Source organism: Oncorhynchus keta, chromosome 30 (genome assembly GCF_023373465.1).
Source record: "Oncorhynchus keta strain PuntledgeMale-10-30-2019 chromosome 30, Oket_V2, whole genome shotgun sequence".
Lineage (NCBI taxonomy): Eukaryota > Metazoa > Chordata > Actinopteri > Salmoniformes > Salmonidae > Oncorhynchus > Oncorhynchus keta.
The window spans coordinates 60,241,108-60,261,107 of NC_068450.1; the positions used below are offsets into that span (position 1 = coordinate 60,241,108).

At 50.5% G+C, this 20,000-nt stretch overlaps 1 protein-coding gene and 1 long non-coding RNA gene across 4 annotated transcripts in view; both read right to left on the reverse strand.

The window, feature by feature from the left end:
• The window catches only part of LOC118377687 (fibronectin type III domain-containing protein 3B-like), a 136,599-nt gene that overhangs the window by 29,912 nt on the left and 86,687 nt on the right, over window positions 1–20,000 (reverse strand). Inside the window, 9 exon segments of the mRNA XM_052488795.1 lie at window positions 1,148–1,261; window positions 2,066–2,244; window positions 5,955–5,984; window positions 5,987–6,059; window positions 6,174–6,292; window positions 14,045–14,116; window positions 14,775–14,910; window positions 19,015–19,101; window positions 19,288–19,462. Coding sequence (XP_052344755.1) covers window positions 1,148–1,261; window positions 2,066–2,244; window positions 5,955–5,984; window positions 5,987–6,059; window positions 6,174–6,292; window positions 14,045–14,116; window positions 14,775–14,910; window positions 19,015–19,101; window positions 19,288–19,462 — 985 coding nt within the window.
• LOC127914036 (uncharacterized) overlaps window positions 19,727–20,000 on the reverse strand; it is a 2,674-nt gene continuing 2,400 nt past the window's right edge. For 2 of the 3 annotated variants that reach the window (XR_008087686.1, XR_008087688.1), the window contains exon 4: window positions 19,727–20,000. This exon is cut by the window's right edge and continues 256 nt beyond it. This is a non-coding gene — a long non-coding RNA (uncharacterized LOC127914036). The other variant, XR_008087687.1, reaches the window with a different exon arrangement.

Below are 20,000 nucleotides of genomic sequence, written 5' to 3' on the forward strand. Positions count from 1 at the left end.
TTCTCTCTCTCTACCCCTCTCTACTTTCTCTCTCTCTACCCCTCTCTAATTTCTCTCTCTCTCTCTACCCCCTCTCTACTCTCTCTCTACCCCTTTCTCTACTTTCTCTCTCTCTCTACCCCTCTCTACTTTCTCTCTCTCTACCCCTCTCTACTTTCTCTCTCTCTACCTCTACCCCTCTCTCTAGTCTCTCTCTCGCTCTACTTTCGATCTCTCTCTACCCCTCTCTACTCTCTCTCTACCCCTCTCTCTACTTTCTCTCTCTCTCTACCCCTTTCTCTACTTTCTCTCTCTCTCTACCCCTCTCTACTCTCTCTCTCTACCCCTTCTCTACTTTCTCTCTCTCTACCCCTCTCTCTCTCTCTCTCTCTCTCTCTACCCCTCTCTACTTTCTCTCTCTCTACCCCTCTCTACTTCTCTCTCTCCTCTCTCTACCCCTCTCTACTCTCTCTCTCTCTCTACCCCTCTCTACTTTCTCTCTCTCTACCCCTCTCTACTTTCTCTCTCTCTCTCTACCCCCTCTCTACTCTCTCTCTCTCTCTCTCGTTATTTGGAGGTAATGTTTGTCCTCTCTCTACCCCTCTCCACTCTCTCTCTCTACCCCTCTCTCTACTCTCTCTTGTTATTTGAAGGTAATGTTTGTCCTCTCTTTCTACCCTCTGTCTACCCCTCTCTACTCTCTATCTACTCTCTCTCTCTTTACCTCTCTCTTTCTCTACCCCTCTCTACTCTCTCTCTTCCCCTTGTCCTCTCTCTACCCCTCTCCACTCTCTCTCTACCCCTCTCTACTCTCTCTCTCTGTCTACCCCTCTATCTACTCTCTCTCTCTACTCTCTCTCTCTACCCCTCTCTCTACTCTCTCTCTCTGTCTACCCCTCTATCTACTCTCTCTCTCTACTCTACCCCTCTCTCTACTCTCTCTCTCTACTCTACCCCTCTATCTACTCTCTCTCTCTACTCTACCCCTCTATCTACTCTCTCTCTCTACTCTACCCCTCTCTCTACTCTCTCTCTACTCTCTCTCTACCCCTCTCTCTACTCTCTCTCTACCCCTCTCTCTTGTTATTTGGAGGCAGACTGAAGTTCATATTGTCTCTGTTCTAGATGGAAGTGTAGACAGAGTGTAAAGAAGATAGATAGATAGTACCTCCCAGCTGACTGTTAGACAGGTGGTGTTGTTCAGAGTGATGAGTGGCGCCACACACTGGCCTGGAGGACCCGCTGCTGTCGTCACCTCCACTGCCTCAGAGTACTCTCCGAACTGCAGGAAGTAAACAGGAAACACACTGGTCATGTGGCAGGAAACATACCGGTCACATGACATGAAACACGTAGGTCACATGACAGGACGCATACATGTCACATGGCAGGAAACACACAAGCAACATTATAGGAAAAATAAAAACAATTCTAGTAGCAGGCTCACAAATGATAAAGTCTGTTTGATCAACCATTGAATTAGATTTAGGCTCAGCTCAGATCGGGCGCATATGAAACTTTAATCAATCAAACATGACTTTTCGAGCATGACTATTCCTGCATTCAAATCATTTCTATGATTGCTAAATGGGGCAGAGTGCCTTGACATGGCTGTAGAATAGATAGAGGCTGCAGCAGATGGTTGATCAGAGCAGTGAACTGAAGACTGTCTGATTGGACTAAATACCAGCTGCTGGGAGAATTGGTCTCCAGTCGACTTTCTGTTTGTTCCTCTGTATGTCCTCGTTTTTGATGAGCACTTATCAGTTTGCTACTTTGATCAGACCGTGTGTGTGTGTGTGTGTGTGTGTGTGTGTGTGTGTGTGTGTGTGTGTGTGTGTGTGTGTGTGTGTGTGTGTGTGTGTGTGTGTGTGTGTGTGTGTGTGTGTGTGTATATGTGTGTGTATGTGTGTTTGAGTACCTCTTGAACTAAGTCTGAATAGCACTCAGGGATGTACTGATCACATCAATTAGACTAGATAATGTTTGTCTGCCTGCTTCTGGTCAGTGTTCATTAGGGTGTGTGTGTGTGTGTGTGTGTGTGTGTGTGTGTGTGTGTGTGTGTGTGTGTGTGTGTGTGTCTCACCCCAGCCTCGTTGGCAGCCCTCAGTCTGAAGTTGTAGGTTGCCCCCGGCAGCAGGCTACCCACACTGCACTGCAGCTCTGTCCCATTGTATATCTCACTGGACTCAGCATCGTCCTCTAATGATGTCATCTCCAGACTGAACACACACTCCTCACACACACCTTCTGACGTCAGGGCGTCTGGAAGAGGAGGGGGAGGGTCAGAGGGGAAAGAGAGAAAGAGTGGGGAGGAAAGGAGAAAGGGAAAGAGAAGGGGAGAGAGAGAGGTAGAGAGAGAGAGACAGAGTTAGAGAGAGAAAAAGAGGTATAGAGAGAAATAGAGAGGGGTAGTGAGAGAGAGAGAGAGGTAGAGAGAGAGAGAGAGAGGGAGAGAGAGAGAGAGAGAGAGGGTAGTGAGAGGGGTAGGGAGAGAGAGAGAAAGAGAGAGGGGTAGTGAGACGGGTAGAGAGAGAGAGAGAAAGAGAGGGGTAGGGAGAGAGAGAAAGAAAGAGAGAAAGAGAGAGGGGTAGTGAGAGGGGTAGGGAGAGGGAGAGAAAAGGAGAGGGGTAGTGAGAGAGGTAGAGCGAGAGAGAGAGAGAGAGAAAAAGAGAGGGGTAGGGAGAGAGAGAAAGAAAGAGAAAGAGAGAGGGGTAGTGAGAGGGGTAGGGAGAGAGAGAGAGAAAGAGAGAGGGGTAGTGAGAGGGGTAGAGAGAGAGAGAGAAAAAGAGAGGGGTAGGGAGAGAGAGAAAGAAAGAGAGAAAGAGAGAGGGGTAGTGAGAGGGGTAGGGAGAGGGAGAGAAAAAGAGAGGGGTAGTGAGAGGGGTAGAGAGAGAGAGAGAAAGAGAGAGGGGTAGTGAGAGGGGTATGGAGAGGGGTAGGGAGAGAGAGAGAAAAAGAGAGGGGTAGTGAGAGAGAGAGAAAGAGAAAGGGGTAGAGAGGGGTAGGGAGAGAGAGAAAGAGAGAGAGAAAGAGAGAGGGTAGTGAGAGGGGTAGGGAGAGAGAGAGAAAAAGAGAGGGGTAGGGAGAGAGAGAAAGAAAGAGAGTGTAGTGAGAGGGGTAGGGAGAGAGAGAGAGCAAGAGAGGGGTAGGGAGAGAGAGAGAAAGAGAGAGAGAAAGAGAGGGGTAGTGAGAGGGGTAGGGAGAGAGAGAGAAAGAGAGAGGGAAAGAGAGAGGGTAGTGAGAGGGGTAGGGAGAGAGAGAGAAAAAGAGAGGGGTAGGGAGAGAGAGAGAAAGAGAGAGAGAGAGAAAGAGCGAGGGGTAGTGAGAGGGGTAGGGAGAGAGAGAGAGAAAAAGAGAGGGGTAGTGAGAGAGAGAGAGAAAGAGAGAGAGAAAGAGAGAGGGGTAGGGAGAGGGGTAGGGAGAGAGAGAGAAAAAGAGAGGGGTAGTGAGAGAGAGAAAGAGAGAGAGAAAGAGAGGGGGAGGGAGAGGGGTAGGGAGAGAGAGAGAAAAGAGAGGGGTAGTGAGAGAGAGAGAGAAAGAGAGAGAAAGAGAGAGGGGTAGGGAGAGGGGTAGGGAGAGATAGAGAAAAAGAGAGGGGTAATGAGAGAGAGAGAGAAAGAGAGAGAAAAAGAGAGAGGGGTAGGGAGAGAGAGAAACAAGAGAGGGGTAGTGAGAGAGAGAGAGAGAGAGAGAGAGAGAGAGAGAGAGAGAGAGATAGAGAGAGAGAGAGAAAGAGAGAGGGGTAGGGAGAGGGGTAGGGAGAGAGAGAGAAAAAGAGAGGGGTAGTGAGAGAGAGAAAGAAAGAGAGAAAGAGAGAGGGTAGTGAGAGGGGTAGGGAGAGAGAGAGAAAAAGAGAGGGGTAGGGAGAGAGAGAGAAAGAGAGAGAGAGAGAGAGAGAGAGAGAGAGAGAGAGGGGTAGGGAGAGAGAGAAAGAAAGAGAGAAAGAGAGAGGGGTAGTGAGAGGGGTAGGGAGAGAGAGAGAGAAAGAGAGAGGGGTAGTGAGAGAGAGAGAAAGAGAGGGGTAGGGAGAGAGAGAAATAAAGAAAGAAAGAGAGAGGGGTAGTGAGAGGGGTAGAGAGAGAGAGAGAGAGAAAGAGAGGGGTAGGGAGAGAGAGAAAGAAAGAGAGAAAGAGAGAGGGGTAGTGAGAGGGGTAGGGAGAGGGAGAGAAAAATAGAGGGGTAGTGAGAGGGGTAGGGAGAGAGAGAGAAAGAGAGAGTGGTAGTGAGAGGGGTATGGAGAGAGGTAGGGAGAGAGAGAGAAAAAGAGAGGGGTGGAGAGGGGTAGGGAGAGAGAGAGAAAGAGAGAGAGAAAGAGAGAGGGGTAGTGAGAGGGGTAGGGAGAGAGAGAGAGAAAGAGAGAGGGGTAGGGAGAGGGGTAGGGAGAGAAAGAGAAAAAGAGAGGGGTAGTGAGAGAGAGAGAAAGAGAGAGAGAAAGAGCGAGGGGTAGGGAGAGGGGTAGGGAGAGAGAGAGAAAGAGAGAGGGGTAGGGAGAGAGAGAAAGTAAGAGAGAAAGAGAGAGTGTAGTGAGAGGGGTAGGGAGAGAGAGAGAAAAAGAGAGGGGTAGGGAGAGAGAGAAAGAGAGAGGGGTAGTGAGAGGGGTAGGAGAGAGAGAGAGAGAGAAAGAGAGAGGGAAAGAGAGAGGGTAGTGAGAGGGGTAGGGAGAGAGAGAGAAAAAGAGAGGGGTAGGGAGAGAGAGAGAAAGAGAGAGAGAAAGAGCGAGGGGTAGGGAGAGGGGTAGGGAGAGAGAGAGAAAAAGAGAGGGGTAGTGAGAGAGAGAGAGAAAGAGAGAGAGAAAGAGAGAGGGGTAGGGAGAGGGGTAGGGAGAGAGAGAGAAAAAGAGAGGGGTAGTGAGAGAGAGAGAGAGAAAGAGAGAGAGAAAGAGAGAGGGGTAGTGAGAGGGGTAGGGAGAGAGAGAGAAAAAGAGAGGCGTAGTGAGAGAGAGAAAGAGAGAGAGAAAGAGAGAGGGGTAGGGAGAGAGAGAGAAAAAGAGAGGGGTAGTGAGAGAGAGAGAGAAAGAGAGAGAGAAATAGAGAGGGGTAGGGAGAGGGGAAGGGAGAGAAAGAGAAAAAGAGAGGGATAGTGAGAGAGAGGGAGAAAGAGAGAGAGAAAGAGAGAGGGGTAGTGAGAGAGAGGGAGAAAGAGAGAGAGAAAGAGAGAGGGGTAGTGAGAGAGCGAGAGAAAGAGAGAGAGAAAAAGAGAGGGGTAGTGAGAGAGAGAGAGAAAAAGAGAGGGGTAGGGAGAGAGAGAGAGAAGACAAACATTTGAATCTAGTATAACAAGCTGCAGCACCTAGTCAAACACAGCAGAACAGAGGGAGGGTTTGAACTAACTGTCTTTTCATCCACTCATTAGTGTTCTCTATGTGTTTCAGACAGCTTTATGGTGTGACGCAGAGAGAGAGAATAAAGGGGGGAAAGAGGGAGATTGAAAACGAGAGAGAGAACACAGTCTACTCAATTGTCCTTCAGTCTGTTTTTTAATGGGGAGTGTTAGTCTCCAGCACGCACACGCGCACGGGCATAAACACACACACTTAATGAGGAACATTTGCCACATTATATTGAGGCCTGCCCGATTCTAACTACTTTAATCACATAGAATGCAGCTGAATTAGACTACATTAGGCTACATTAAGGTTTAGATAGGCTGCATTAGAGTCGCAATAAAGCTGAATTAAAGTGAATTAGGTTTCTTAGAGCTGGTACACACAGTGTGTGTGTGTGTGTGTGTGTGTGTGTGTGTGTGTGTGTGTGTGTGTGTGTGTGTGTGTGTGTGTGTGTGTGTGTGTGTGTGTGTGTTGTAACAAGGTCGTAATCAGGTGTATTAGGTTGGGCACAGTGAAGAGCAGAGAACAACCAAAGGTTGATTTGACCTTCCAGAAAGTAAAATACACTGTGTGTGTGTGTGTGTGTGTGTGTGTGTGTGTGTGTGTGTGTGTGTGTGTGTGTGTGTGTGTGTGTGTGTGTGTTTACCCCATTCTAACTGTACTTCCTTGTGTTTATTTTACCCACGATCCTGGGCGGTTGGCAGGGTTCAGGGACGACGCTCAAAGTCCGAACCGGAACGCTGAAGGAACACTGGCAGAACACAGAGGATCATGGGAATGTCAATTGATTAATTGTGTGATTAAATGTGTGTGTGTGTGTGTGTGTGTGTGTGTGTGTGTGTGTGTGTGTGTGTGTGTGTTTCACCTGGCTGTGTCCACCGGTGCTGATGCTACACACTCGCAGGCGGTAAACTGTGCCGGGCGTCAGTTCTTCACACACACACTCTGTAGCGGGGCCGCTGTACGCCACCTCCCACTGGCTCGCTGCACAAGACAAACAGCAGATGAGGGTTTGTGTGTATGTGAATATGTGTGTGTAGAGGTATATATGCAGTTCAACAAGACACCACATCTATTCATGTCTGGCATTAATCAGACAACACAGGGAGAGAACTGTGTTTCAACTTATATAAGTTCAGTGACACTTCTACACCAGAAGAGAGAGAGAGGGGTGAAGTGGGGTGAGGAAGGGGAAGGGCATAGATGGGATAGAGGGGAAGAGAAAGAGAAGGAGTGTGTGGGTGGGTAGAGAGAAGGAGTGGGTGGGTGGGTAGAGAGAAGGAGTGGGTGGGTGGGTAGAGAGAAGGAGTGTGTGGGTGGGTAGAGAGAAGGAGTGGGTGGGTAGAGAGAAGGAGTGGGTGGGTGGGTAGAGAGAAGGAGTGGGTGGGTGGGTAGAGAGAAGGAGTGGGTGGGTGGGTAGAGAGAAGGAGTGGGTGGGTGGGTAGAGAGAAGGAGTGGGTGGGTGGGTAGAGAGAAGGAGTGTGTGGGTGGGTAGAGAGAAGGAGTGGGTGGGTGGGTAGAGAGAAGGAGTGGGTGGGTGGGTAGAGAGAAGGAGTGGGTGGGTGGGTAGAGAGAAGGAGTGTGTGGGTGGGTAGAGAGAAGGAGTGTGTGGGTGGGTAGAGAGAAGGAGTGGGTGGGTGGGTAGAGAGAAGGAGTGGGTGGGTGGGTAGAGAGAAGGAGTGGGTGGGTAGAGAGAAGGAGTGGGTGGGTGGGTAGAGAGAAGGAGTGGGTGGGTGGGTAGAGAGAAGGAGTGGGTGGGTGGGTAGAGAGAAGGAGTGGGTGGGTGGGTAGAGAGAAGGAGTGGGTGGGTGGGTAGAGAGAAGGAGTGTGTGGGTGGGTAGAGAGAAGGAGTGGGAGGGTGGGTAGAGAGAAGGAGTGGGTGGGTGGGTAGAGAGAAGGAGTGGGTGGGTGGGTAGAGAGAAGGAGTGTGTGGGTGGGTAGAGAGAAGGAGTGTGGGTGGGTAGAGAGAAGGAGTGGGTGGGTGGGTAGAGAGAAGGAGTGGGTGGGTGGGTAGAGAGAAGGAGTGGGTGGGTGGGTAGAGAGAAGGAGTGGGAGGGTGGGTAGAGAGAAGGAGTGGGAGGGTGGGTAGAGAGAAGGAGTGGGTGGGTGGGTAGAGAGAAGGAGTGGGTGGGTGGGTAGAGAGAAGGAGTGGGTGGGTGGGTAGAGAGAAGGAGTGGGAGGGTGGGTAGAGAGAAGGAGTGGGAGGGTGGGTAGAGAGAAGGAGTGGGTGGGTGGGTAGAGAGAAGGAGTGGGAGGGTGGGTAGAGAGAAGGAGTGTGTGGGTGGGTAGAGAGAAGGAGTGGGAGGGTGGGTAGAGAGAAGGAGTGGGAGGGTGGGTAGAGAGAAGGAGTGGGTGGGTGGGTAGAGAGAAGGAGTGGGAGGGTGGGTAGAGAGAAGGAGTGGGAGGGTGGGTAGAGAGAAGGAGTGGGTGGGTGGGTAGAGAGAAGGAGTGGGAGGGTGGGTAGAGAGAAGGAGTGTGTGGATGGGTAGAGAGAAGGAGTGGGAGGGTGGGTAGAGAGAAGGAGTGTGTGGGTGGGTAGAGAGAAGGAGTGGGAGGGTGGGTAGAGAGAAGGAGTGGGTGGGTGGGTAGAGAGAAGGAGTGGGAGGGTGGGTAGAGAGAAGGAGTGGGAGGGTGGGTAGAGAGAAGGAGTGGGAGGGTGGGTAGAGAGAAGGAGTGTGTGGGTGGGTAGAGAGAAGGAGTATGTGGGTGGGTAGAGAAAAGGAGTGTGTGGGTGGGTAGGGAGAAGGAGTGTGTGGGTGGGTAGAGAGAAGGAGTGGGTGGGTAGAGAGAAGGAGTGGGTGGGTGGGTAGAGAGAATGAGTGGGAGGGTGGGTAGAGAGAAGGAGTGTGTGGGTGGGTAGAGAGAAGGAGTGTGTGGGTGGGTAGAGAGAAGGAGTGGGAGGGTGGGTAGAGAGAAGGAGTGTGTGGGTGGGTAGAGAGAAGGAGTGGGAGGGTGGGTAGAGAGAAGGAGTGTGTGGGTGGGTAGAGAGAAGGAGTGTGTGGGTGGGTAGAGAGAAGGAATGGGTGGGTGGGTAGGGAGAAGGAGTGTGTGGGTGGGTAGAGAGAAGGAGTGGGAGGGTGGGTGGAGAGAAGGAGTGGGTGGGTGGGTAGAGAGAAGGAGTGGGAGGGTGGGTAGAGAGAAGGCGTGGGTGGGTCGAGAGAAGGAGTGGGTGGATGGGTGGGTAGAGAGAAGGAGTGGGAGGGTGGGTAGAGAGAAGGAGTGGGAGGGTGGGTAGAGAGAAGGAGTGGGAGGGTGGGTAGAGAGAAGGAGTGGGTGGGTGGGTAGAGAGAAGGAGTGGGAGGGTGGGTAGAGAGAAGGAGTGTGTGGGTGGGTAGAGAGAAGGAGTGGGTGGGTGGGTAGAGAGAAGGCGGGTGGGTCGAGAGAAGGAGTGGGTGGGTGGCAGAGAGAAGGAGTGGTTGGGTAGAGAGAAGGAGTGGGAGGGTGGGTAGAGAGAAGGAGTGTGTGGGGTGGGTAGGGAGAAGCAGTGTGTGGGTGGGTAGAGAGAAGGAGTGGGTGGGTGGGTAGAGAGAAGGCGTGGGTGGGTAGAGAGAAGGAGTGGGTGGGTGGGTAGAGAGAAGGAGGGTGGGTGGGTAGAGAGAAGGAGTGGGTGGGTGGGTAGAGAGAAGGCGTGGGTGGGTAGAGAGAAGGAGTGTGTGGGTGGGTAGAGAGAAGGAGTGTGTGGGTGGGTAGAGAGGAGTGTGTGGGTGGGTAGGGAGAAGGAGTGGGTGGGTAGAGAGAAGGAGTGGGTGGGTGGGTAGAGAGAAGGAGTGGGTGGGTGGGTAGAGAGAATGAGTGGGAGGGTGGGTAGAGAGAAGGAGTGTGTGGGTGGGTAGAGAGAAGGAGTGTGGGTGGGTAGAGAGAAGGAGTGGGTGGGTAGAGAGAAGGAATGTGTGGGTGGGTAGAGAGAAGGAGTGGGAGGGTGGGTAGAGAGAAGGAGTGTGTGGGTGGGTAGAGAGAAGGAGTGTGTGGGTGGGTAGAGAGAAGGAGTGGGAGGGTGAGTAGAGAGAAGGAGTGTGTGGGTGGGTAGAGAGAAGGAGTGTGTGGGTGGGTAGAGAGAAGGAGTGGGTGGGTGGGTAGGGAGAAGGAGTGTGTGGGTGGGTAGAGAGAAGGAGTGGGGAGGGTGGGTAGAGAGAAGGAGTGGGTGGGTGGGTAGAGAGAAGGAGTGGGAGGGTGGGTAGAGGGAAGGCGTGGGTGGGTCGAGAGAAGGAGTGGGTGGGTGGGTAGAGAGAAGGAGTGGGAGGGTGGGTAGAGAGAAGGAGTGGGAGGGTGGGTAGAGAGAAGGAGTGGGAGGGTGGGTAGAGAGAAGGAGTGGGTGGGTGGGTAGAGAGAAGGAGTGGGTGGGTGGGTAGAGAGAAGGAGTGGGTGGGTGGGTAGAGAGAAGGAGTGGGTGGGTGGGTAGAGAGAAGGAGTGGGAGGGTGGGTAGAGAGAAGGAGTGTGTGGGTGGGTAGAGAGAAGGAGTGGGTGGGTGGGTAGAGAGAAGGCGTGGGTGGGTAGAGAGAAGGAGTGGGTGGGTGGGTAGAGAGAAGGAGTGGTTGGGTAGAGAGGAGTGGGAGGGTGGGTAGAGAGAAGCAGTGTGTGGGTGGGTAAAGAGAAGGAGTGGGTGGGTGGGTAGAGAGAAGGAGTGGGTGGGTGGGTAGAGAGAAGGAGTGGGTGGGTGGGTAGAGAGAAGGAGTGGGTGGGTGGGTAGAGAGAAGGCGTGGGTGGGTCGAGAGAAGGAGTGGGTGGGTAGAGAGAAGGAGTGGGTGGGTGGGTAGAGAGAAGGAGTGGGTGGGTGGGTAGAGAGAAGGAGTGGGTGGGTGGGTAGAGAGAAGGAGTGGGTGGGTGGGTAGAGAGAAGGCGTGGGTGGATAGAGAGAAGGAGTGGGTGGGTAGAGAGAAGGAGTGTGTGGGTGGGTAGAGAGAAGGAGTGTGTGGGTGGGTAGAGAGGAGTGTGTGGGTGGGTAGAGAGGAGTGGGTGGGTGGGTAGAGAGAAGGCGTGGGTGGGTAGAGAGAAGGAGTGGGTGGGTGGGTAGAGAGAAGGAGTGGGTGGGTGGGTAGAGAGAAGGAGTGGGAGGGTGGGTAGAGAGAAGGAGTGGGTGGGTGGGTAGAGAGAAGGCGTGGGTGGGTAGAGAGAAGGAGTGGGTGGGTAGAGAGAAGGAGTGGGTGGGTGGGTAGAGAGAAGGAGTGGGTGGGTGGGTAGAGAGAAGGCGTGGGCGGGTGGGTAGAGAGGAGTGGGTGGGTGGGTAGAGAGAAGGAGGGAGAGGGGGAGAAAACGTGGAAGAAAGTTTATTATGTTTATATGGTGTTTATATAGCAGTACATTGATGGTGTTTATATAGCAGTACATTACTGGTGTTTATATAGCAGTATATTACTGGTGTTTATATAGCAGTACATTACTGGTGTTTATATAGCAGAACATTACTGGTGTTTATATAGCAGTACATTACTGGTGTTTATATAGCAGTACATTACTGGTGTTTATATAGCAGTACATTACTGGTGTTTATATAGCAGTACATTACTGGTGTTTATATAGCAGTACATTACTGGTGTTTATATAGCAGTACATTACTGGTGTTTATATAGCAGTACATTACTGGTGTTTATATAGCAGTACATTGCTGGTGTTTATATAGCAGTACATTACTGGTGTTTATATAGCAGAACATTACTGGTGTTTATATAGCAGTAAATTACTGGTGTTTATATAGCAGAACATTACTGGTGTTTATATAGCAGAACATTACTGGTGTTTATATAGCAGTAAATTACTGGTGTTTATATAGCAGTATATTACTGGTGTTTATATAGCAGAACATTATTGGTGTTTATATAGCAGTACATTACTGGTGTTTATATAGCAGTATATTACTGGTGTTTATATAGCAGAACATTATTGGTGTTTATATAGCAGTACATTACTGGTGTTTATATAGCAGAACATTACTGGTGTTTATATAGCAGAACATTATTGGTGTTTATATAGCAGTACATTACTGGTGTTTATATAGCAGAACATTACTGGTGTTTATATAGCAGTACATTGCTGGTGTTTATATAGCAGTACATTACTGGTGTTTATATAGCAGTACATTACTGGTGTTTATATAGCAGTACATTACTGGTGTTTATATAGCAGTACATTACTGGTGTTTATATAGCAGTACATTACTGGTGTTTATATAGCAGAACAATATTGGTGTTTATATACAGTGGGGCAAAAAAAAAACATTACAAATCCTACAATGTGATTTTCTGGATTTTTTTTCTCATGTTGTCTGTCATAGTTGAAGTGTTCCTATGATGAAAATTACAGGCCTCTCTCATCTTTTTAAGTAGGAGAACTTGCACAATTGGTGGCTGACTAAATAGTTTTTTTCCCCACTGTAGAAGTAAATTACTGGTGTTTATATAGCAGTACATTGCAGGTATTTCTGCAAGTTTTTTTTACATTTTTTTATTTTTTATTTCACCTTTATTTAACCAGGTAGGCTAGTTGAGAACAAGTTCTCATTTGCAACTGTGACCTGGCCAAGATAAAGTTACACATGGAGTAAACAATTCACAAGTCAATAACACAGTAGAAAAAGAAAAGTCTATATACATTGTGTGCAAAAGGCATGAGGTCGGCGAATAATTACAATTTTGCAGATTAACACTGGAGTGATAAATGATCAGATGGTCATGTACAGGTAGAGATATTGGTGTGCAAAAGAGCAGAAAAGTAAATAAATAAAAACAGTATGGGGATGAGGTAGGTAAAAATGGGTGGGCTATTTACCGATAGACTATGTACAGCTGCAGCGATCGGTTAGCTGCTCAGATAGCAGATGTTTGAAGTTGGTGAGGGAGATAAAAGTCTCCAACTTCAGCATGTTTTGCAATTCGTTCCAGTCACAGGCAGCTGAGAACTGGAACGAAAGGCGGCCAAATGAGGTGTTGGCTTTAGGGATGATCAGTGAGATACACCTGCTGGAGCGCGTGCTACGGATGGGTGTTGCACTCGTGACCAGTGAACTGAGATAAGGCGGAGCTTTACCTAGCATGGACTTGTAGATGACCTGGAGCCAGTGGGTCTGGCGACGAATATGTAACGAGGGCCAGCCGACTAGAGCATACAAGTCGCAGTGGTGGGTATAAGGTGCTTTAGTGACAAAACGGATGGCACTGTGATAAACTGCTTCCAGTTTGCTGAGTAGAGTGTTGGAAGCAATTTTGTAGATGACATCGCCGAAGTCGAGGATCGGTAGGATAGTCAGTTTTACTAGGGTAAGTTTGGCGGCGTGAGTGAAGGAGGCTTTGTTGCGGAATAGAAAGCCGACTCTTGATTTGATTTTCGATTGGAGATGTTTGATATGAGTCTGGAAGGAGAGTTTACAGTCTAGCCAGACACCTTGGTACTCATAGATGTCCACATATTCAAGGTTGGAACCATCCAGGGTGGTGATGCTGGTCAGGTGTGCGGGTGCAGGCAGCGAACGGTTGAAAAGCATGCATTTGGTTTTACTAGCGTTTAAGAGCAGTTGGAGGCCACGGAAGGCGTGTTGTATGGCATTGAAGCTCGTTTGGAGGTTAGATAGCACAGTGTCCAAGGACGGGACGGAAGTATATAGAATGGTGTCGTCTGCGTAGAGGTGGATCAGGGAATCGCCCGCAGCAAGAGCAACATCATTGATATATACAGAAAAAAGAGTCAGCCCGAGGATTGAACCCTGTGGCACCCCCATAGACACTGCCAGAGGACCGGACAGCATGCCCTCCGATTTGACACACTGAACTCTGTCTGCAAAGTAATTGGTGAACCAGGCAAGGCAGTCATCCGAAAAACCGATGCTACTGAGTCTGCCGATAAGAATATGGTGATTGACCGAGTCGAAAGCCTTGGCAAGGTCGATGAAGACGGCTGCACAGTACTGTCTTTTATAGATGGCGGTTATGATATCGTTTAGTACCTTGAGCGTGGCTGAGGTGCACCCGTGACCGGCTCGGAAACCAGATTGTACAGCGGAGAAGGTACGGTGGGATTCGAGATGGTCAGTGACCTGTTTGTTGACTTGGCTTTCGAAGACCTTAGATAGGCAGGGCAGGATGGATATAGGTCTGTAACAGTTTGGGTCCAGGGTGTCTCCCCCTTTGAAGAGGGGGATGACTGCGGCAGCTTTCCAATCCTTGGGGATCTCAGACGATATGAAAGAGAGGTTGAACAGGCTGGTAATAGGGGTTGCGACAATGGCGGCGGATAGTTTCAGAAATAGAGGGTCCAGATTGTCAAGCCCAGCTGATTTGTACGGGTCCAGGTTTTGCAGCTCTTTCAGAACATCTGCTATCTGGATTTGGGTAAAGGAGAACCTGGAGAGGCTTGGGCGAGTAGCTGCGGGGGGGGCGGAGCTGTTGGCCGAGGTTGGAGTAGACAGGCCGAAGGCATGGCCAGCCGTTGAGAAATGATTATCGAAAACTTCAACAAGCATGGATTTATCGGTGGTGACCGTGTTACCTAGCCTCAGTGCAGTGGGCAGCTGGGAGGAGGTGCTCTTGTTCTCCATGGACTTCACAGTGTCCCAGAACTTTTTGGAGTTGGAGCTACAGGATGCAAACTTCTGCCTGAAGAAGCTGGCCTTAGCTTTCCTGACTGACTGCGTGTATTGGTTCCTGACTTCCCTTAACAGTTGCATATCGCGGGGACTATTCGATGCTATTGCAGACCTAATGGTGGTTGACTTGAAAACTAAAACAGAGAAGGACAGTGTGTTGTACCGTCAGAGCTGCCTTCTGAGATCTCCAGCAGATACGTCAGAACTTCTGAACCTCCATTGTCCTGGGGAGGATCTGGAGAAAGAACAGAGGAGTAGAGAGAGATAGAGACACAGAGAGACAGAAAAACAGAGAAAGAGAGACAGAGAGAGAGAGAGACAGAGAGAGAGAGAGAGAGAGAGAGAGAGAGAGAGAGAGAGAGAGAGAGAGAGAGAGAGAGAGAGAGAGAGAGAGAGAGAGACAGAGAGAGAGAGACAGAGACAGAGAGAGAGAGAGAGAGAGAAAGAGAGAGAAAGAGAGAGACAGAGGAAGAGAGAGAGAGACAGAGGGACAGAGGAAGAAAGAGTGAGAGAAAGACAGACAGAGAGAGAAAGAGAAAGAGAGACAGAGGAAGAGAGGGTGAGAGAAAGAGAGAGAGAGAGAGAGAGAGAGAGAGAGAGAGAGAGAGAGAGAGAGAGAGAAAGATAAAGGGAGAGAGAAAGAAAGAGAAAGAGAGAAGGAAGAGAGCGAGAGAGAGAGAAAGAGAAAGAGAGAAAGATAAAGGGAGAGAGAAAGAGAAAGAGAGAGAAAGAAAGAGAAAGAGAGAAGGAAGAGAGCGAGAGATATAGAAAGGGAGAAAGAAAGAAATCAAGACAAAATAGCACTTACTTTAGGTTTGTTCATTATGTTTCACAACTCCATTGATACAGCATAATCACACTGAAAACATGCACACGTGTGTTTGTGTGTTTACCCCAGGTGATGGTGAAGCCATAAGATGTAGTGGTCGTGACTCGGGGGGGAGAAGGGGGTCCAGGTTTATCAGGACAGGTAGTACACACCAACACTTCACTGGGTTTACTGCCACCCTCCACGTTAGACGCTATCAGCTGCAGAGAGAGTGAGAGAGAGGAGAGGAAGAGAGAGGGGAGAGAGAGGAGAGGGAGAGAGAGCCGAGGGAGAGAGAGGAGAGAGAGGAGAGGAAGAGAGAGCAGAGGGAGAGAGAGGAGAGGGAGCGGGAGGAGAGAGAGAGAGGAGAGGGAGAGAGAGGAGAGGGAGCGGGAGGAGAGAGAGAGAGAGAGAGAGAGAGAGAGAGAGAGAGAGAGAGAGAGAGGAGAGAGAGGAGAGGGAGAGAGAGCAGAGGGAGAGAGAGGAGAGGGAGCGGGAGGAGAGAGAGAGAGCAGAGGGAGAGAGAGGAGAGGGAGCGGGAGGAGAGAGAGAGAGAGAGAGAGAGAGAGAGAGAGAGAGAGAGAGAGAGAGAGAGAGAGAGAGGAGAGAGAGGAGAGGGAGAGAGAGGAGAGGGAGAGAGAGGAGAGAGAGAGCGAGGAGAGAGAGGAGAGGAAGAGAGAGGAGAGAGAGGAGAGAGAGGAGAGGGAGAGAGAGCAGAGGGAGAGAGAGGAGAGGGAGCGGGAGGAGAGAGAGAGAGCAGAGGGAGAGGGAGCGGGAGGAGAGAGAGAGAGAGAGGAGAGAGAAGAGAGGGAGAGAGAGGAGAGGGAGCGGGAAGAGAGAGAAAGACAGAGAGAGAAAGGCAGAAAGAGAGAGCAAGAGGTAGAGAGAAAGGGGTGAATATTTAAATGTTTTATGTTTTGATTGTACATTTGAAATAGATGGCATATTTTCCAATAAACTGCTATAAATGATCACCTCTTTATAAAAGACATAGTTCTAAAGAATGTTTTCAAATAAATCACACTGCTGACTATAATGACTTGTATTGTACTGTATATGTTTTGCACAGGTCTGTGCTAGTGGCTTTTGGCCTGTGCTCTTTTGTGTGATGTAAATGTCTGCCTTGCTGTGCAGATTGGATGACTTTAAGTGCAATTCAGAGAACACACAACAACAACAAAAACACATTGTACAAAAAAAACACCCTCTATTCACCTCCCTCTCTCTCTCCCACTCTCCCTTGCCCTTCCCTCTCTCTCCCTTCCACTCTCTCTCCCTCCCTACCTGCCTCCCTCTCTTCCTCTCCCTCCCTCCCACTCTCTCTCCCTCCCTACCTGCCTCCCTCTCTCCCTCCCTACCTTCCGCTCTCTCTCCATCCCTACCTGCCTCCCTCTCCCTCCCTACCTACCTGCCTGCCTTCCTCTCTCCCTTGCCCCTCCCTCCCTACCTTTGAGACTCTCTCACTCCCTACCTGCCTCCCTCTCTCTCTCCCTTCCTCCCTCTCTCCCTCCCTACCTTCCACTCTCTCTCCCTCCCTACCTAAATCAAATCAAATCAAATGTATTTATATAGCCCTTCGTACATCAGCTGATATCTCAAAGTGCTGTACAGAAACCCAGCCTAAAACCCCAAACAGCAAGCAATGCAGGTGTAGAAGCACGGTGGCTAGGAAAAACTCCCTAGAAAGGCCAAACCCTAGGAAGAAACCTAGAGAGGAACCAGGCTATGTGGGTTGGCCAGTCCTCTTCTGGCTGTGCCGGGTGGAGATTATAACAGAACATGGCCAAGATGTTCAAAAAGCCCTCCCTCCTACCTCCCTCTCTTCCTCTCCCTCCCTCCCTCCCTCTCCCTCTCTCCCTGCCTTCCTCCCTCCCTGCCTGCCTTCCTCCCTCCCACTCTCCCTTGCCCCTCCCTCTCTCCCTCCCTACCTTCCACTCTCTCTCCGTCCCTACCTGCCTCCCTCTCTCCGTCCCTACCTACCTACCTGCCTCCCTCTCTCCCTCCCTACCTGCCTCCCTCTCCCTCCCTCCCTGCCTTCCTCCCTCTCTCCCTCCCACTCTCCCTCTCCCTTCCTCCCTCTCTCCCTCCCTACCTTCTACTCTCTCCCTCCCTACCTGCCTCCCTCTCTTCCTCTTCCTCCCTAAATGCCTGCCTGCCTTCCTCCCTCTCTCCCTCCCACTCTCCCTTCCTCCCTCTCTCCCTCCCTACCTTCCAATCTCTCTCCCTCCCTACCTGCCTCCCTCTCTTCCTCTCCCTCCCTACCTGCCTGCCTTCCTCCCTCTCTCCCTCCCACTGTCCTTTGCCCCTCCCTCTCTCTCTCCATCCCTACCTGCCTCCCTCTCCCTCCCTACCTGCCTGCCTTCCTCCCTCCCACTCTCCCTTGCCCCTCCCTCTCTCCCTCCCTACCTTCCACTCTCTCTCCGTCCCTACCTGCCTCCCTCTCTCCCTCACTAGCTGCCTCCCTCTCCCTCCCTCCCTCCCTCTCTCCCTCCCTCTCTCCCTCCCTCTCTCTCTCTCCCTCTCTCTCCCTCCCTACCTTCCACTCTCTCTCCCTCCCTTCCACTCTCTCTCCCTCCCTACCTTCCACTCTCTCTCCCTCCCTACCTTCCACTCTCTCTCCCTCCCTACCTGCCTCCCTCTCTTCCTCTCCCTTCCTACCTGCCTCCTTCTCTCCCTCCCTCCCTACCTGCCTCCCTCCTTCTCTCCCAGCCTTTCTCTCTCCCTGCCTGTCTCTCCCCGTGCCTGTCTCTCTCTCTACCTGCCTCCCTGCCTGCCTCCCTCCCTGCCTGCCTCCCTCTCTCCCTACCTTCCACCCTCTCCCCCTCCCTCCCTGCCTGCCCCCCTCCCTCCCTGCCTGCCTCCCTCTCTCCCTGCCTGCCTCCCTCCCTCTCTCTCCAATATATTCCCTCAACTAATGGACACTACAGAGAGAGAGTGAGAGGAATGAATGGAAGGGAAAAGAGAGAGATGCTCTTGTCCACTCTCTAATCAATGAGTCACTACATCAACAGGATTTCCTACTGGGCAGCTGGGCACTGTAACAAAAACAATCGAAATCCTTCAAAATATATATATAGAGTTTATTTCCAAAACGCTATATCCACCAATTTTACACATTTGTGTTTTTTCATCAGAAATGATTGCTTATACGTACCTTCATGTGTGTGTAAAATATTACTGTTCTCACATTTTTTATTCATAGATTTGAGATGTTTTTAAAAATATGTTTATTTGCAAAACACTTTATATACAGTGTTTAGCTGGAATGGAATGTTAGTATCCTGTACATTTGACTGTAATATGTGGTTGTAGGCCTGAGGGCTTGAAGGCCTGTTGTAAAGGCAGGTCCTCACCAGACATCACCGGCAACAACGTCGCCTATGAGCACAAAGCCACCGTCGCTGGACCAGACAGGACTGGCAAAAAGTGCTCTTCACTGACAAGTCGCGGTTCACGTTTATCTTCGAAGGAATGAGCGTTACACCGAGGCCTGTACTCTGGAGCGGGATCGATTTGGAGGTGGAGGGTCCGTCATGGTCTGGGGCGGTGTGTCACAGACATCCTCCTCCCTCATGTGGTACCCTTCCTGCAGGCTCATCCTGACATGACCCTCCAGCATGACAATGCCACCAGCCATACTGCTCGTTCTGTGCGTGATTTCCTGCAAGACTGAATGTCAGTGTTCTGCCATGGTCAGCGAAGAGCCCGGATCTCAATCCCATTGAGCACGTCTCAGACCTGTTGGATCTGAGGGTGAGGACTAGGGCCATTCCCCCCCAGAAATGTCCGGGAACTTGCAGGTGCCTTGGTGAAAGAGTGGGGTAACATCTCACAGCAAGAACTAGCAAATCTGGTGCAGTCCATGAGGAGGAGATGCACTTCAGTACTTAATGCAGCTGGTGGCCACACCAGATACTGACTCTTACTTTTGATTTTGACCCCCCTTTGTTCAGGGACACATGATTCCATTTCTGTTAGTCACATGTCTGTGGAACCTGTTCAGTTTGTGTCTCAGTTGTTGAATCTTATGTTCATACAAATATTTACACATGTTAAGTTTGCTAAAAATAAACACAGTTGACAGTGAGGACGTTTCTTTTTTTGCTGAGTTTAGCAGTAAATTGCAGGTATTTCCACAGAGGACTGACGGTAGTTGTATGGCTGCTAGATTGTGACAGATTGTGTAGTGCGTGTGTGGTCGTGCACACGATAACACCAATCACTGTGTCTTTCCAGCAGTATAGAAGCCTTTTCCGTTTCCACGGGAACACACAACCAGACACCATTTCGCCACAATAAAACCTCAGAGACAGACACACTCTTACCCTGAATTTGTACTGTGTGCTCCTCTTCAGGCCTTGCACTGTGGAGGTTAGGTTGTCTCCAGTGTACTTCGGATGAAAGTCTGTTCCCTGGAAGGTCAAACGTTCTCAATTAACCTTTAAATGGACGTTTTGCTGAACATGTGTGTGTGTGTGTGTGTGTGTGTGTGTGTGTGTGTGTGTGTGTGTGTGTGTGTGTGTGTGTGTGTGTGTGTGTGTGTGTGTGTGTGTGTGTGTGTGTGTGTGTGTGTGTGTGTGTGTGTGTGTGGGACTCACGGTATTGTCCTCCTGGATCTCGAGTGTGTATGTGATTAGTTCCTCGTTGGAGCTGCCCTCGGGACGGCCCCACTCCAGAGTGACCCAGGAGACGCCCGCCCGCAGCAGCCGCGGTGCCAGGGGGCAGGAGGGCAGCGTACCTGTAGTGTAGAACACAACCTCCGTACTGAAACCACTGTGGAGGGATAGAGGTGGGAGGGAGAGAGGGGGGAGGGACATGAGTTTAGACTACACAAAGCAGAGCTCATGTCTTTTATCTCTTCTGCATCATTCTTTCTCTCTTTCCATCTCCCTCCATCTCTCTCCATTAACTCCGTCCATTAACTCTCTCCATCACCCTCCATTAACTCCCTCCATCTCCCTCCATTAACTCCCTCCATTAACTCCCTCCATCTCCCTCCATTAACTCCCTCCATCTCCCTCCATTAACTCCCTCCATCTCCCTCCATTAACTCCCTCCGTTAACTCTCTCCATTAACTCCCTCCATCTACCTCCTCTTTTCTGTCACTGGAATGACCGGCCTCAAGCAGGGGAATCTGCCCCACGGCAACGATGCGAGAACAAGAGGAGCGAGGAAACAAGAAAATAGAGAGACACTCATTCAGAGAGATAAGACCACACAACTAACCTCAACACAGCCATACATCAACCAGACAACTAACCTCAACACTGCCATACATCAACCAGACAACTAACCTCAACACAGCAATAC